Source organism: Thamnophis elegans, unplaced genomic scaffold (assembly GCF_009769535.1).
Source record: "Thamnophis elegans isolate rThaEle1 unplaced genomic scaffold, rThaEle1.pri scaffold_374_arrow_ctg1, whole genome shotgun sequence".
NCBI lineage: Eukaryota > Metazoa > Chordata > Lepidosauria > Squamata > Colubridae > Thamnophis > Thamnophis elegans.
The window spans coordinates 6,931-23,142 of NW_022473845.1; the positions used below are offsets into that span (position 1 = coordinate 6,931).

Here is a 16,212-nt window from a genome sequence, read left to right on the forward strand (position 1 = left end):
GATGATATTTGTCTGCATCTCACTTCCTTCTCCTGAGCACACAATGGGAGGGCTTTTGGATCTTTTTAAAAGTGCAAAAATAACTTGAAAACATTGGTCCTTTTTTTCTTTTTCATTCTTTCTTCTCTCTCTCTCTTTCACACTCTCTTTTTCGGTCTTTCCCTTCCTTCCTTCCTTCCTTCCTTCCCCTCTCCCCCTTCTCTCCTCCCTCTCTTTCGCCTTCCTTCCTTTTTTCCTTCCTTCCTTTCTCCCTCCCTCCCTCCCTCCTTTCTTCTACCTTCTCCTCCCTCCCTCCTTCCTTCTTTCCTTTCTCCCTCCATCCCTCCTTCCTTCCCTCTCCCTTCTCCTCCCTAACTTCCTCCCTCCTTTCTTCCTCCCTTCCTCCCTCCATCCATCCCTCCTTCCCTCTCCCTTCTCCTCCCTCCTTTCTTTTTTTCTTCCTTCCTTTCTCCCTCCCTCCTTCCCTCTCCCTTCTCCTCCCTCCCTCCTAACTTCCTCCCTCATTTCTTTCTTCCTTCCGTCCTTTCTCCCTCCCTCCCTCCTTCCCTCTCCCTTCTCCTCCATCCCTCCTAACTTCCTCCCTCCTTTCTTTCTTCCTTCCTCCCTCCATCCATCCCTCCTTCCCTCTCCTCCTCCCTCCCTCCTAACTTCCTCCCTCCTTTCTTTCTTCCTTCCGTCCTTTCTCCCTCCCTCCTTCCCTCTCCCTTCTCCTCCATCCCTCCTAACTTCCTCCCTCCTTTCTTTCTTCCTTCCTCCCTCCATCCATCCCTCCTTCCCTCTCCCTTCTCCTCTCTCCCTCCTAACTTCCTCCCTCCTTTCTTTCTTCCTTCTTCCCTCCCTCCCTCCTTCCCTCTCCCTTCTCCTCCCTCCCTCCTAACTTCCTCCCTCCTTTCTTCCTTCCTTTCTCCCTCCCTCCCTCCTTCCCTCTCCCTTCTCCTCCCTCCCTCCTAACTTCCTCCCTCCTTTCTTCCTTCCTTCCTTTCTCCCTCCCTCCCTCCTTCCCTCTCCCTTCTCCTTTCTCCCTCCTTCCTCCCTCCTTTCTTTCTTCCTTCCTTTCTCCCTCCCTCTCCCTTCTCCTCCCTCCCCATTCATCGTCCTACCCAAAGCAACCAACTCATGCGGCAATTTCTTATCTGCTTTTTATCAGCTAGGCTTTTTGGAGGCGATGGGGCGGTGACGGGGGGGGGGTGTGAGCAGGATTAGAACAGAATTTTGTGGTCACGCCACTGATTTCTTCCGCGCCATGAATCACACAAACTACCTCACTTGCCTTGGCCCAAATGGAACAGGATGGGGGGGAGGGGGGAGAGAGAGAATAGCCACTCTTAGAGCCGCAATGCAATAGACATAGGCACTGATTAGCATCTACCGAAAGAGAGAAATGTGAGTATTTCTTTCTTTTCCAGGCCCTGAGCTGCTCTGTGGATGAAAGAATAGCAGAGACCACTCTCTAAAACAGTGTTTCTCAACCTTGGCAACTTGAAAGATGTCCGGACTTCAACTCCCAGAATTCCCCAGCCAGCATTCGCAGGCTGGGGAATTCTGGGAGTTGAAGTCCAGACATCTTCAAGTTACCAAGGTTGAGAAACACTGCTCTAAAAGGTAGTTGCGGGTTGCCTCCAGACCAGTCCAGATCCCCCGTGTCAGCAACGGGAGCAATTGCACGACTCGGGTTTTATTTGGCAATTTGTCTAGCGCTGGCACGCCCCGCCGTTCCCAACGCTGAACTGCTTAGACGGGGCCCACCGCCAGCCTTGGAGCGCCTGGCCCTCCCTTCCCTGCAAGCATCGACCTGTCCTCACCACTTGTTGACTTCACCGTCCCGTCCCCCCCCCCCACGCCCCGCTTTGAAGCTGTTTGTTATTTCCTCTTTGGTTCTCCCTTCACCACCACCACTTTACTACTCATTCGCTTTTGTCACTTCAATCCTCCACTTCCCTCCCTCCCTTCTTCCTTCCTTTCTTTTTTTTTTCTTTTCAATCTGGTTGGGCTCCTTCCTGACGCACGGCATTGCCCTGGCCAGCCTCCCGGTTGGCAGCAGGAAACTGGCAAGCTTCCTTCCTTCCTTCCTTCCTTCCTTCCTTCCTTCCTTCCTTCCTTCTCTCCCCTGGGAATTCCAGCATGGCTATGGCACCCTCTGGGCCAGCTTGGATGGCCCGCCGGACCGGTGCCCACCGTTCTTTGGAGAAAGCCCTCCAGGGGTTAACCAAGCTGCAACAGCTGGTGTGCCAACCTCAAGTGGCGCTTCGGAATAGCCCGCCACACCTGCCTTCCATCCTGCCCGGGATCTACCACCACCTGAGGCTGATCCGGGAGCATTACGGGGCCGCTTTGGCCGAAGTTGGGGAATCGGATTTCTTTCGCGTTTTTCTCCTGAATCTGCTGGAAAAGATTAAGCAAACCGCGCGGCTGTTCAAAAGGGGGAAAGACAAGGAGGAGGTTTTGCTGGAAGGCTCAGTTGCCAGGTAAAAAATAAAAATAAAAGGATACTTTATCCCCGTTCCTTTTATTTTCATTGCATTTTTAAAAAAACAAAACTTCAGGATCTCTCTTTATTGTTTCAATGTTGCATTTAAACTCCAGGGCCTGGAAGCCGCTTAGAGTCGCCTTCCGTGAGCTCCAAAGAAATAGTTTTAAAATATTAAAGCTACACGGTTTCACATTAGCTACAATCTTGTTGGTTTATTCATTTATTTATTAAGTAAGCAATAATTATATATTGTAGCTTATTGAAACCGTGTCGTTTTATCATTTTTATGATATTTTTACTTATTTCATAATTTGTCCGCCGTCTAGATTCACTTTAGAGGGAATTGGGGCAGCATAAAAATTTAGCAAATAATAATAAATAGTATTTACCTACTTCCTCAAACACTAGCATAATTATTCTTCAGCCAATAGTTAGGTTTTGAATTATGAAGTGTTTCCCAGCCTTGCGGAATCTAATTGTAGATGATGATGGTGGTGGTGATAATAATAATAATTATTATTATTGTGGTACAATTATTGTGATACAAGTTTCCATGTGACCAAGTTTCCTGTTGAATGAATAAAAGAATAATAATAATTTTATTAATAATTTTGAGAGGATACTTGGATGAGACCTAGGATGCTGGCAGCAACTCATATCAACCATTAGCACCAGTCGATGGTATTTCTTAAATGCATTTTTAAATGTTCAGTTGACTGAGTTTCATGTTTAATGAATAATAATAATAATAATAACGAAACAACTGGCCGCTGTGATACAATTGTATAATAATAATAATAATGATGATGATGATGATGATGATGATGATGATGATGCAAAAGGACAACAAACAACAACAACGCTAATAATACCAGTAATAATAGAAACCCAGGTTGAACTTTGTTGAACTGTTATGGGAGACAATGACATCTGGAGCAAAACATATTGGAGAGAACCAGAATAGTAAAGAAATTAGGATTTTTTCTGCATAAGAGGAGGGTGGAAGGTATCATTGTAATCATTTAGTTAGTTAGTTAGTTAGTTAGTTAGTTAGTTAGTTAGTTAGTTAGTTAGTTAGTTAGTTAGTGGATTTATAGGCCGCCCAATCCCGAAGGACTCCGGGCGGCTTACAAAGTGAAAAGAAAAGTAATTAATAAAAAATAAGGAAAACAATTTAAAACATCACCCATACATCCAATCTGATTGGGGCTGGACCTCAGCAGTGAGGTCAACAGCCCCAGGCCTGCCGGAATAGCCAGGTTTTAACAGCTTTTCGGAAGGCCATGAGAGTGGGCATCATCTTGTTTTACGGAACTGTAAAATAGAAAAGATTGGACAGCCGTTTCTCCTGAATTATATAGGGTACCCTGCTTGAGTAGCGGGTTGATCTAGAACAGGGATCTCCAACCTTGGCAACTTTATGATTTGTAGACTTCAATTCCTAGAATTCCTCAGCCAGCACGTTGTAAAGTTGCCGAAATTGGTCTAGAAGACTTCCAACTCTGTTATTCAATCACTTTGGCCCCAAATCCTGCTTTAAAAGTCATAGCTCGTATAGAGATAACAACCCATTATTAAAAGCAGAGGAGGAAGGACTGATAAACGAAAATAAGAACCATGGTTTACACTGTTTCCTCTTTATCAATGGCGATACGGTGGTTTGATAACCAGCCTCTCCTTTCCCCACCTGTGGGCCCAATCAGATAAAAAATAAAAAAATAAATTCACAGGTGCCAGAGAGAAAGAGAGATAAACCAGACTGGACTTTGAAAAAAAGGGAGGGCCATCTTATCAAACTACCTTTGGCATCCTGTGGGCCTGCATTAAGAAATTGCCTCGAAATATTTCCATTGCTGTAATTAATTGTATACGGTAACAGAATTACTTGCTCTTTGCAAAATAAAGAGTCAGGTTGGCTGTGTTCGAATCAGCTAAGTGGGCCAAGTTATTGTTTTATTATCCCTCTCCCAGTCCTTGTCTGGCTTCCCAACATAAGCCATGGTTTGTTAAAGGGGCGGCTGCATGGCGCGAGGGGTCTGAAAAGCCAAGCCACACGGCTGCGGCTGCCATTTTGACTTATTTGACTTCCCCACACCCGTCAACCCCACTGGCACTCCTGCTTTGCTTAATCCTTGGTTTCTGACCAAGCCCTGAATCCGTGCATTGAGTTAAGCCATAAACGGCCTACAAACCAGAGGTGGTTTCCTACCAGTTCGCACCTATTCGGTAGAACCGGTTTGTCAAATCTACTGAACCGGTTAGAAGAGGTTCCACCAGTGGACCCGGAAAGCAGGCCACACCTACAGAAGAGGTTCCAAAAAAATTTGAAACCCACCAGTGGTGGGTGTGTAATGTCTCGCAGTTATCTACGCATTAATAATGATCTAGTAATATTTCCTTATACATTTTAGGGACCTTTCCTTACACAATTGGTGTTTTCTTTCATGCTTTTGGATTTCTAATTTCTGTTTCCGTTAGTTGGCAATTGCTAAAACCAATCCCACGTGAAAAAGTATTCAAAGCCTTCTTGGTTTTAATTGTCAATTTATTTATTCCTGCACATTGTAATATTTATTCATTTACATATCTCTGTTTTTCCACTGTTGTGCAAACACAATTCCAGCAGCTGCTAACATGTGTAAAATTAAATATATATTATACTCCCTTTCAAATAGCCAACAAAATATTTCTGGTTTTAATTCCATATCTTGCTTTACGATTGCTTCTAACCACTAATTTCTGAATAGCTACTTGGACCGACCTAATTCATAGCAATAGCAATAGCAGTTGGACTTATATACCGCTTCATAGGGCTTTCAGCCCTCTCTAAGCGGTTTACAGAGTCAGCATATCGCCCCCACAGTCTGGGTCCTCATTTCACCCACCTCGGAAGGATGGAAGGCTGAGTCAACCTTGAGCCGGTGAGGTTAGAACCGCTGAACTGCAGATAACAGTCAGCTGAAGTGGCCTGCAGTACTGCACCCTAACCACTGCACCACCTCGGCTCCTATAAAATTCATAATTTTATATCCGGTCACATGGGTGGCAAGCCACTCCCATCCGGTCACATGGGCAGCAAGCCACTCCCACAAAGGAGGCCACACCCACAGAGTAGGTTCCAACAATTTTTGAAACCCACCACTGCTACAAACCGACAATGTTTGATTTCTGCCAACAGTTTGAGCCGACCGTAAACAGGATCGGGAGGATGTCTCTGGGGTTTTATAATAAGGCTTATTTGGGCCTCGTGTGACCCGGGTTTTTTTGGCCTTTCAATCTCAAACTGCCCCCCCCCCCCCCGTTAAATGTAAATGCTTCCCCCCCCCACCCAGTTTTTAGTGGTTATAAGGGTTGCAGTAGGAATGCGGTAGCTCAGTGGCTAAGATGCTCAGCTTGTCGATTAGAAGTTCGCCAGTTCGGCGGTTCGAATCCCTAGCGCCGCATAACGGAGTGAGCTCCCGTTACTTGTCCCAGCTTCTGCCAATGTAGCAGTTCGAAAGCAGGTAAAAAATGCAAGTAGAAAAATAGGAACCACCTTTGGTGGGAAGGGAACAGCGTTCCGTGTGCCTTCGGTATTGAGTCATGCCGGCCACATGACCACGGAGACGTCTTCGGACAGCGCTGGCTCTTCAGCTTTGAAACGGAGATGAGCAACGCCCCCTAGAGTCAGGAACAACCAGTACATATGTGCGAGGGGAACCTTTACCTTTACCTAAGGGTTGCAAGAAAAGGAAATCGGGATTGCACACTGCCCACTTCTGGATAAATCAGACCGGGACGAATCTGAGATTCGTATACTCTGTCTGTAAAATGGGTACTTTTAAAGATGGAGTTTGGGGCCCCAAAGATGATGCTTGGGGGTCCCAGGCACTTTAATGAGCCTTCCCAGACATGCGTCACTTCTACCCTTTGTTGATGTTCTAACACCATTCACGGGTGATGGAGGAAATGCGTTGCTGTCCGATGCCTGTCTCTTCTGCGGCTGCTATATATGTCATATTGCAAAGTTTCCAGGCTCCAAGCAAACAGAGTGTCATGTTAAAGTTCACCTCTTTCTTTCTGGCAGGCAGGTGGGGCCTGAATAAATTGACTTTTCTTCAGGCCAAGCATATCAGGAAAGCTGTTCAATAAAGACCAGGATGTCTTTCTTTCCTTCCTTCCTTCCTCAATTCCCTCCCTTCCTTCCCTTCCTTCCTTCCTCAATTCCCTTCTTCCTTCCCTTCCTCCCTTCCCTTCCTTCCTTCCCTTCCTTTCCTTCCTTTCCTTCCTTCATCAATTCCCTTCCTTCCTTCCCTCCCTCCCTTCCCTTCCTTCCTTCCTCAATTCCCTTCCTTCCTTCCCTTCCTTCCCTTCCTTTCCTTCCTTCATCAATTCCCTTCCTTCCTTCCCTTCCTTTCTTTCCTTCCTTCATCAATTCCCTTCCTTCCCTCCCTTCCCTTCCTTCCTTTCTTTCTTTCCTTCCTTCCTCAATTCCCTTCTCTTCCTTCCTTCCCTCCCTCCCTTCCCTTCCTTCCTTCCCTCCTCCCTTCCCTTCCCTTCCTTCCTTCCTCAATTCCCTTCCTTCCCTCCCTTCCTTTCTTTCCTTCCTTCATCAATTCCCTTCCTTCCCTTCCTTCCTTCCTTCCTTCCTTCCTTCCTCAATTCCCTCCCTTCCTTCCTTACCTCCCTCCCTTCCCTTCCTTTCTTTCCTTCCTTCATCAATTCCCTTCCTTCCTTTCCTACCCTTCCTTCCCTTCCTTCCTTCCCTCCCTCCCTCCTCCCTCCTTTCCTTTCTTTCCTTGTTTCTTTCTCTCTTTCCTTTTTCTTTCTTTCTTTCCCTCCCTCTCTTTCTTTCTCCAGTATTTGCAAACCATTATAGATTTGAAGCTGGCAGGTAACAGGATAACAGAGTTGGAAGGGACCTTGGAGGTCTTCTAGTCCAACCCCCTGCTCTAACAGGAGGACCTCTACCATTCCAGATCTCCGGTCTCTTCTTTAAAGCCTCCAGTGATGGAGCCCCACAACCTCTGAAGGAAAGCCGTTCCAACGATTAATTGTTCTCCTCACGGTCAGGAAATTATTCCTTAGTTCTAGATTGCTTTTCTCCATGATTACCGTTGCATTTTGGGGGGGGCGGGGCTCGCCAGTGCCCCTGCTACCCCGTTTTGGCATCCAGGTTGGTGCAGGAAGCCCAAAATGGGGCATGGGGGGGGGTGGCATGCAGCAACAAAGGTTAGCCATCACCAGTATAGGGTCTCCTTCTTGAGCAGGGGGTTGGACTAGAAGACCTCCAAGGTCCCTTCCAACTCTGTTATTCTGTAATTTCCATCCATTGCTTCATGTCCTGCCTTCAGCTGCTTTGGAGAATAGTTGATCCCTCTCCCTCAAATATTAGAAGACTGTTTTCATGCCAGCCTGGTCCTCCTTTTCATCAAACTAGAGATGTAATCCATTCCTGCAACCGTTCTTCGTATGTCTTCTTCCGTGACCCGACAAAAGCGCGAACGTCAAAAGCGCACCGACAAAACCGCGGCGCTAAAACCGCAATGTCAAAAGCGCGCCGACAACAGCGCGCTGACAGAAGTGCGATTTAAGTTAAGGTAAGGTTTAGGGTTAGGTTTAGGGTTAGGTTTAGGGTTATTTTTAGGGTTATGTTACAGCGCGCTTCTGTCGGCGCGCTGTTGTTGGCGTGCTTCAGCGCTCATTCGTCGGCGTGGTTTTGTCACCGCGGTTTAGTCAGGCGCGCTTTTGTCGTTCGCGCATTTGTGGTGGAACCGTCTTCTTCAGCCTTCTAATTCAACTTTTCCTTTACTTCCCGTTGCAGGAGGAATCTAACAAAGCTTTCCCTGATCTTCAGTCACATGTTGGCTGAACTACAAGCCGTGTTTCCCAACGGGGAGGACCAAGGCAGCACGTATCAGCTGAGCAAGCAAGAGGCCCACGTCTTCTGGAGGGGCACCTGGAGGGAACGGTGAGCACCCCCCCAAAAAAAAAACCAGTTTTACAAGACCTTTACAACGCCTTCCCGGGCAATGAGATCTGTTCCTCATCACACGTCTTGCTCCTCCTTTCTGCACGCATCCTGTCTCTGCTTCCATCAGTGGTACAGGAAGTCCTCAACTTACGACCACAATTTCTGTTGCTAAGCGACACATTTGTTAAGGGAGTTTTGACCCGTTTTATGGCCTTTTTTGCCATGGTTGTTAAGTGAATTATCTGCAGTTGCTAAGTTAGTAAACCGGTTGTTAAGTGAATCTGGCTTCCCCACTGACTTTACTTGTCAGAAGGCCACAAACGGGGACCACATGACCCCAGGACACTGTGACCGTCATAAATACGTGTCAGTTGCCAAGGGTCTGAATTTTGATCACATGACTACAATGGTCATGTGAAAAATAGTTCCTGAATGAACTATTCATGAACTGCTCCGAAATGAAGGAGTGGAACGTCTGCCAGTTTGAACTGAGGTAATGGAATGTGAAGCAACTGGCGGTTGGAACAGAGTTCTTTTCAGGTGAGGAGGGGGAGTAGAACTCCTTACCATCAGAGCATGTTAATTACTGTATAATACTAATGATCTGATGGTCATTTCGAAAAATCCTTTCTTAGCAAGCACCTAGAAGCCAAAAGGAGCAGACATGCCAAATTTCAAGTTTGTAGGCTTTACAATTCTGGAGATTTCGTGATGAGTGAGTGGTACTTGCCTTCTAGATAGATAGATAGATAGATGGATAGATAGATAGATGATAGATAGATAGATAGATAGATAGATAGATAGATAGATAGATAGATAGATAGATAGATGATAGATAGATAGATAGATAGATAGATAGATGTTATTCTTCTAGTTCTTGAGATGGTTTTTTCAAACAATCCTCGGTTCTTTGTCTGGAAAAATTTGCAATTGTCTGGAAAAACTTGCAATTCACTCCAATTTATCGGGATTGTGGAAAACAATGCAAAATTATTGCAACCAGCTTTTAAAAGTCCAAATTGATTTGAACTTTCTCTTGATTAATGAATCTGATTGATTATTGTTGTTCTTCGGCTTTGATTGGGCTCTTAAGTGTCTGTCGATGTTTTATGACGTCGGGGTTGGTTATATTCACTACTTTAATCCTGTTTAGCTATAATCGATAGCATTAAAAGCTTCTTAGAGTGAAAGTTCGATGGAAAGGGCCTATCAGCCAAGAAAAATAAAAAAAAATAGATCATTGATTGCCTTTTCGTAAATCCTTAGGAGGCATTGTGTGTGGGTCAAACATAACAAGGAAGAGCATCAACCTTTGAACTGAAATGGTTTAATGATATCTCGGCTTCCCAGACCTTGGAAATGGTAGATCTATAAAGAGGTCTACTTATCACTTTCTTGGCCAATTTTCAGAGTCTCCTCTACATCTGGAGGTGGGTTGCTGCCAGTTTTACTACTGGTTCATAATCCATGCGTGCCACGCGCACGCTGTGCATCTGTGCGCTATTCAATGTAAATGGTTCTTCGCACCGGCGCAGAACGATTTACAGTGAACTGCGCACACGCAGTCACTAAAAACCAAAATGGCGGAGGCCCGATAGCGGTGAGGGAACTGGTTTGGGTCATGGTAGGCCTGGATCGCTGCCAGTTCTGCGACCCAGGCCTGAATTCCACTATCAGTCCAGCCGAACGAGGCCGAACTAGGAGCAAACCACCCCTTCTCTCCACGCTTCTTCACGGGATACTGAAACATACATGTCCATGTCCATAAGTATCACTTTGATTCACAATTCCTCCCAGTCCCACTCTCGGTTTCTCACATCAACAGAATAATAAGAGTTGGAAGGGTCCTTGGAGGTCTTCTAGTCCAACCCCCTGCTCAAGCAGGAGACCCTACACCCTTTCAGACAATTGTCCAATCTCTTCTTTAAAACCTCCAGTGTTGGAGCATTTGCAACTCCTGGAGGCAAGTTGTTCCACTGATTAACTGTTGTCACTGTCAGGAAATTTCTCACTGATTCTAAGTTGCTTCTCTCCTTGATTAGTTTCCACCCATTGCTTCTTGTTCTGCCCTCAGGTGCTTTGGAGAATAGTTTGACTCCCTCTTCTTTGTGGCAACCCCTGAGATATAGGAAGACTGCTATCGTATCTCCCCTAGTCCTTCTTTCTATTAAACTAGACATACCCAGTTCCTGCAACCGTTCTTCATGTGTTTTAGCCTCCAGTCCCCTAATCATCTTTGTTGCTCTTCTCTGCACTCTTTCTAGAGTCTCCACATCTTTTCTACATTGTGGCGACCAAAACTGAATGCCGTATTCCAAGTGTGGCCTTACCAAGGCTTTATAACCTGATATCAACACTTCACGTGATCTTGATTCTATCCCTCTGTTGATGCAGCCTAGGACTGTGGCAGCTATATAACCTTTCCTTTTTCTTCTCTGTAGGAGCCTCGTCCCTTGGTCTGAATTTCAGAAAGGTCTCCAGCAAGTCCATTTGGTCGATTCTGGTCCGATGGCCATCGCCCTGAAGTCCACCATTGACCTGACCTGCAGTGGCCATATCTCCATATTTGAATTTGACATCTTCACGCGTCTCTTCCAGGTAGATTGTGAGAAGCTATTTATTTATTTATATTTATTTCACTTTTCTTCCCCCTCCGCCTTTATTATTTTTATAAGAAATAGACTTGAAACTCCTTCCTCCTCGTATTTTTTTCATAACACCAACCTTGTAAGGGAGGCTGGGCTGAGAGAGAAGGACTGGCCTAACGTCATACAGCCGACTTTCGTGCCTAAGGTGGTACTAGAACTCACAGTCACCTGGTGATTGGCCCCCAATCCCCCCCGACCTTTCATGCCTAAGGTGGAACTAGAACTCACAGTCACCTGGTGGTTGCCTCAAAGTCGCCCCCCCCAGCCAGCTTTCATTCCTAAGTTGATACTAGAACTCACAGTCGCCTGGTGATTGGCCCAAAGTCCCTCCCCAGCCAGCTTTCATTCCTAAGATGGTACTAGAACTCACTGTCTCCTGGTGATTGGCCCAAAGTCTCCCATCCGTCATTCATGCCTAAGGTGGGACTAGAACTCACTGTCCCCTGGTGATTGGCCCAAAGTCTCCCATCCGGCATTCATGCCTAAGGTGGGACTAGAACTCACTGTCCCCTGGTGATTGGCCCAAAGTCTCCCATCATGTCATTCATGCCTAAGGTGGAACTAGAACTCACAGTCACCTGGTGGTTGCCCCAAAGTTCCCCCCAGCCAGCTTTCATTCCTAAGATGATACTAGAACTCACAGTCACCTGGTGATTGGCCCAAAGTCCCTCCAGTCAGCTTTGCTTCCTAAAGTGGTACTGGAACTCAGAATCACCTAGTGGTTGGCCCAAAGTCCCCCCCCAGCCAGCTTTCATTCCTAAGGTGGTACTAGAAATCACAGGCACCTGGTGATTGCCCCAAAGTCCCTCCAGTCAGCTTTGCTTCCTAAAGTGGTACTGGAACTCAGAATCACCTAGTGGTTGGCCCAAAGTCCCCCCCCCAGCCAGCTTTCATTCCTAAGGTGGTACTAGAAATCACAGGCACCTGGTGATTGCCCCAAAGTCCCTCCAGTCAGCTTTCCTTCCTAAAGTGGTACTGGAACTCAGAATCACCTAGTGGTTGGCCTAAAGTCCCCCACCCAGCCGGCTTTCATTCCTAAGGTGGTACTAGAACTCACAGCCTCCTAGTTTGTAGCCTGGTGCCTTCACCACTAGACCAAGCTGTCTCTCATGCCACGGGCAGTGTTTCTATTTAACGCCAAAAATGAAACATGCCACAGATACACAGATATTCAAAGGATTTGGGCGGAGGGGGGCAAGAAATTTGGAAGCTTTTTTAGCTGAAGGGGGTGGGAAAGCGAGCAGCCTCGTAACTCCTCACTCGTGTTTGATGTTGTTTCTCTCTCTCTCCTCTCTTGACTTATCAGTCGGTGAGTTGTTGATCACGGGCAGGATGTGGCTTCCATAAAGTCCATCCTTCGAGGCTGCCAGGGTGGGTGGAAAGCGAGGGTCAACCACCCCAGAGACGGAGCTGCAAAAGTTTCCATTTCTGAAAGTGGAAAAACAGCCTCGCGTTCTTTCAAAAAAGTGTGGGTGGAAAATTGAGAAGCTCAAATCAACAGCCTTTGTCTTGGCTCAATCCACCAAAATCAACCACAAGAAAAGGTGTCAAATCACTCGGGTTCAAATCGGAGGGTTCATCAGAACTGACCCCCTTGGCTGGATTTCTAACTATCAAGGGGGGCAACCAAAGAGATGGGGGGGGGGTCTTCCTCCTCCAGGCCGCCCGAGCCTCTTAAGGACCAAAGGAACAGCGGCAACATTTTCAGAGGGGCAGTTGTAGGTGCAGGCGAGCAAGAAGGGCAGAGCTGCCTGGCGGGCGGCGGAAACCGTGAGGTCCAGAGGAAGTGGGTGCTCTCCCCACTTTTTTAGCCACAAAGACAACTTGGCGGCATCGTCGTGGAAAAAGTTGCATTCTGCCGTCTCCAGCACCCAGGGTTTGCAACTCCGTCACCTCTAGGCAAGATGAGCAGCGTACACCTTGAGTGAATAAATACATTTTTACAAACAGCGCGTAGCTTCAACACACCTTAGGAAGCGCCCAGCCCTGGCAGGGAGAAGGAATCAAGTGTGAAGTTAACTCGGGAGTTGCACAATCACAACTCCTCCTAAGTTTCCCGGGACCTTATGTAATTGTTCCCAAGAACTGGCTGCCGGATTGAGAGGTACCTGTACAGGTAGACCTTGATTTACAATAGTTGTACCTGCTGGCCATTCAAAGTTACAATGGCGCTGAAAAGAGGGACTTGTGATTGTTTTAAACACTTCATAATCTTCTTTTAATGACTCCATAATCCCTTGCGGGGTGGATTCTGGGCAATGGAATGGAACTAACAGAATGTTTTAATGGCCGGATGCCCTTCCCCGTCACCAGGGTGGAGTTTTGTTCAGGAGATACAGTATATTCTCATCCTGCCCAGAGAGAGAAATATCTGCCTCTACCTAGGATCGAACTCACATCCTCCTGATTGTGAGGCGGGAGCTCGACCGCAAGGCCCTCCCACAACGCTCTATCGTTTTTCACACTTACACTCTCTAAATCCATCTATTAAATAAATGAATACGGGTATTCCTCAACTTACAACAGTTCACTTATTGACCGTTCAAAGTTACCACAGCCCTGAATTAGTGACCAACGGCCATTTTTTCTCACTTACGACCACTGCAGGGTCTCCATGGTCACATGATCAAAATTCAGATGCTTGGCAACTGACTCACATTTATGACGTGATCCCCCCCCCCCTTTTGCAATTCAACAACAAGCCACGTCAAGGGGGAAGCCAGATTCGTTTAACAACCGTGCCTCTAACTTAACGGCCGCCGTGGTTCCCTTAACAACTGTGGTAAAACGGGCACAAAACTCATTGAACAACCGTCCGCATAGCGACGGAAATGTTGGCCTCGGTGGTGGGCTCGTAAGTCGAGGAGCGCCTGTGTTGTGGGGCAGAAGGTAATAAAGTAGTTCGCGCGAGTCCTGTTTTGTTCACACCACGAAACGATCCGTCTCACCAGGCGCGAGCAGCTGTGGGAAATGAGGAAGCTGATCAGTAAACTGTGATTTATTCCTGAGGCGTTTTTGTTTTTTTTTTTATTTAAAAAAAAAAGATTCTCTCCACTTTTCAGTGGAGTCTCTCAGTTTTTGACTTGCGAAAAAGCTGCTGGCTGTGAACATGATTCTGGATTTAAGATGGCGTTGTCCACGCTCTGCTTTGCTTCCCCGTCTAATTCGTTCCCCATTTCCTCTTCACAGCCTTGGTCAACCCTGTTGAAGAACTGGACGTATCTAGCGGTAACACATCCTGGTTACATGGCGTTCCTCACTTACGACGAGGTCAAGGCACGGCTGCAGGGATATGTCAACAAACCGGGCAGGTAAATTCTCTAGAGATTGTATTATTCTGGGGGTGGGGGGGTGGGGGGGGCTAGTTTGATCTCAAAATTGAGCCGAGGTGGCGCAGTGGGTAGAGTGCAGTACTGCAGGCCACTTCAGCTGACTTATCTGCAGTTCAGCGGTTCAAATCTCACCGGCTTAGGGTTGACTCAGCCTTCCATCCTTCCGAGGTGGGTAAAATGAGGATCCAGATTGTTGGGGGCGATATGCTGACTCTGTAAACCGCTTAGAGAGGGCTGAAAGCCCTATGAAGTGGTATATAAGTCTAACTGCTATTGCTATTGCTAAAATACCTGCTCTCCCAGGCCCCCTCTAGTTGATCTTATAATAAGCTTTAATAAAATATGTTTTTAAAAATCATTTTTTTTCTGTGAAACTGCATACATATTGTAAGAAGTGGTTCTCGCTTAACGATGGTCATTGGGACTCCAATTTCCATCGTTAAGAAGTGAGGTCCTAAAGCGGAACGTCATATAGCCACGCTGCTTAGTGACAGGAGCTTCAGCAGTCCCCAATTACTATCCTTAAGCAAATAACTGTGGGTTGTTATGTGAGGACCTCGTGTGATCAGAGCGTTCGATTTCCCACCGGCTTCCCCATTGACATCGTGGGAAGCCGGCAGAGAAGGTTGCAAATTGTGATCGCATGGCCACCTTGGCTGAGGAATTCTGGGAGTTGGAGTCTAGACGTCTTAAAGTGGCCATGTTTGAGAACCACAAATTCTGCCGGAAGTTTGTCTTTTCCTAGCTAAAGTTTCCTCCCACTCTAGTTCAAACTAGCTTGCTTGCAAAGCATTCTCCGTAGCCATAACTCTCCCTGCCACCCCAATTTTCGATTCACGTTCCTGCTGTTTGCTCCCCCAGCTACATTTTCCGCCTCAGTTGCACCCGCTTAGGCCAGTGGGCGATCGGCTACGTGACGGCAGATAGAAGCATTTTGCAAACGATCCCACAGAATAAGTCCCTCTTCCAGGCCTTGGTGGATGGACACAAGGAAGGCTTGTGAGTATCGGAGACGCAAGTGGGCGTAAGAGGATTATCCTTGATCAGAAATCCATAACAGAGTCCTAATATCTTTCCTCTGAATCAACCAATGACCCAACAGAATGGGCAAGCTGGCAAAATCTCTAGAACGAAGAGTTTGAGTTGATCCCAATTTTAGATTTATGGAATAATGTAGCTCTGGAGTTCTATTTATTAGATTTTTATTCTGCCTTTATAACTTCATAAGTAGTAAGGACACGGTGGCTCGGTGGCTAAGGCGTTGAGCTTGCCAATCAGAAAGGTCAGCAGTTCGGCGGTTCGAATCCCGAGCGCCGTGTAACGGAGTGAGCTCCTGTGACTTGTCCCACCTTCTGCCAACCTAGCAGTTCGAAAGCAGGTAAAAATGCAAGTAGAAAAATAGGAACCACCTTTGGTGGGAAGGGAACAGCGTTCCGTGCGCCTTCGGCATTGAGTCATGCCGGCCACATGACCACGGAGACGTCTTCGGACAGCGCTGGCTCTTCGGCTTTGAAACGGAGATGAGCACCGCCCCCTAGAGTCAGGAACGACTAGCACATATGCGCGAGGGGAATCTTTACCTTTACCTAAGTAATTCAAGGTGGTAAACAATCCTAATACAGGTAGTAAGGGTAGTACTAAAGGTAGTAACCGTTCGAAGTTACAACGGTACTGAAAAAAGGGACGTATGACCATTATTCATACTTATGACCGTTGCAGCCCAAAGTAGCATGATTAAAATTCAGACACTTTGCAACGGACTCATATTTGTGACGGTTGCAACGTCCTGGAGTCATGTGATCCTTTTTT

At 46.7% G+C, this 16,212-nt stretch overlaps 1 protein-coding gene across 1 annotated transcript; it reads left to right on the plus strand.

Moving 5' to 3' along the window:
- The first annotated feature begins 1,601 nt into the window (after positions 1-1,601).
- LOC116523488 (E3 ubiquitin-protein ligase CBL-like) lies at positions 1,602-15,453 on the plus strand. The gene is made up of 5 exons (XM_032238604.1): positions 1,602-2,465; positions 8,274-8,420; positions 10,865-11,021; positions 14,261-14,382; positions 15,265-15,453. Exons 1-5 carry the CDS (start codon positions 2,122-2,124, stop codon positions 15,404-15,406), a joined length of 912 nt encoding a protein of 303 aa, XP_032094495.1. The 5' UTR covers positions 1,602-2,121; the 3' UTR covers positions 15,407-15,453.
- Positions 15,454-16,212: the final 759 nt, after the last annotated feature.

What these genes read in the sequence shown, in the direction of transcription:
- LOC116523488 (XM_032238604.1), top strand. Translation starts at nt 2,122, where the DNA reads ATGGCTATGGCACCCTCTGGGCCAGCTTGGATGGCCCGCCGGACCGGT. An exon ending in CTGGAAGGCTCAGTTGCCAG is followed by an intron (nt 2,466 to 8,273) that starts GTAAAAAATAAA and finishes TTCCCGTTGCAG; the next exon opens with GAGGAATCTAACAAAGCTTT. An exon ending in TCTTCACGCGTCTCTTCCAG is followed by an intron (nt 11,022 to 14,260) that starts GTAGATTGTGAG and finishes TCCTCTTCACAG; the next exon opens with CCTTGGTCAACCCTGTTGAA.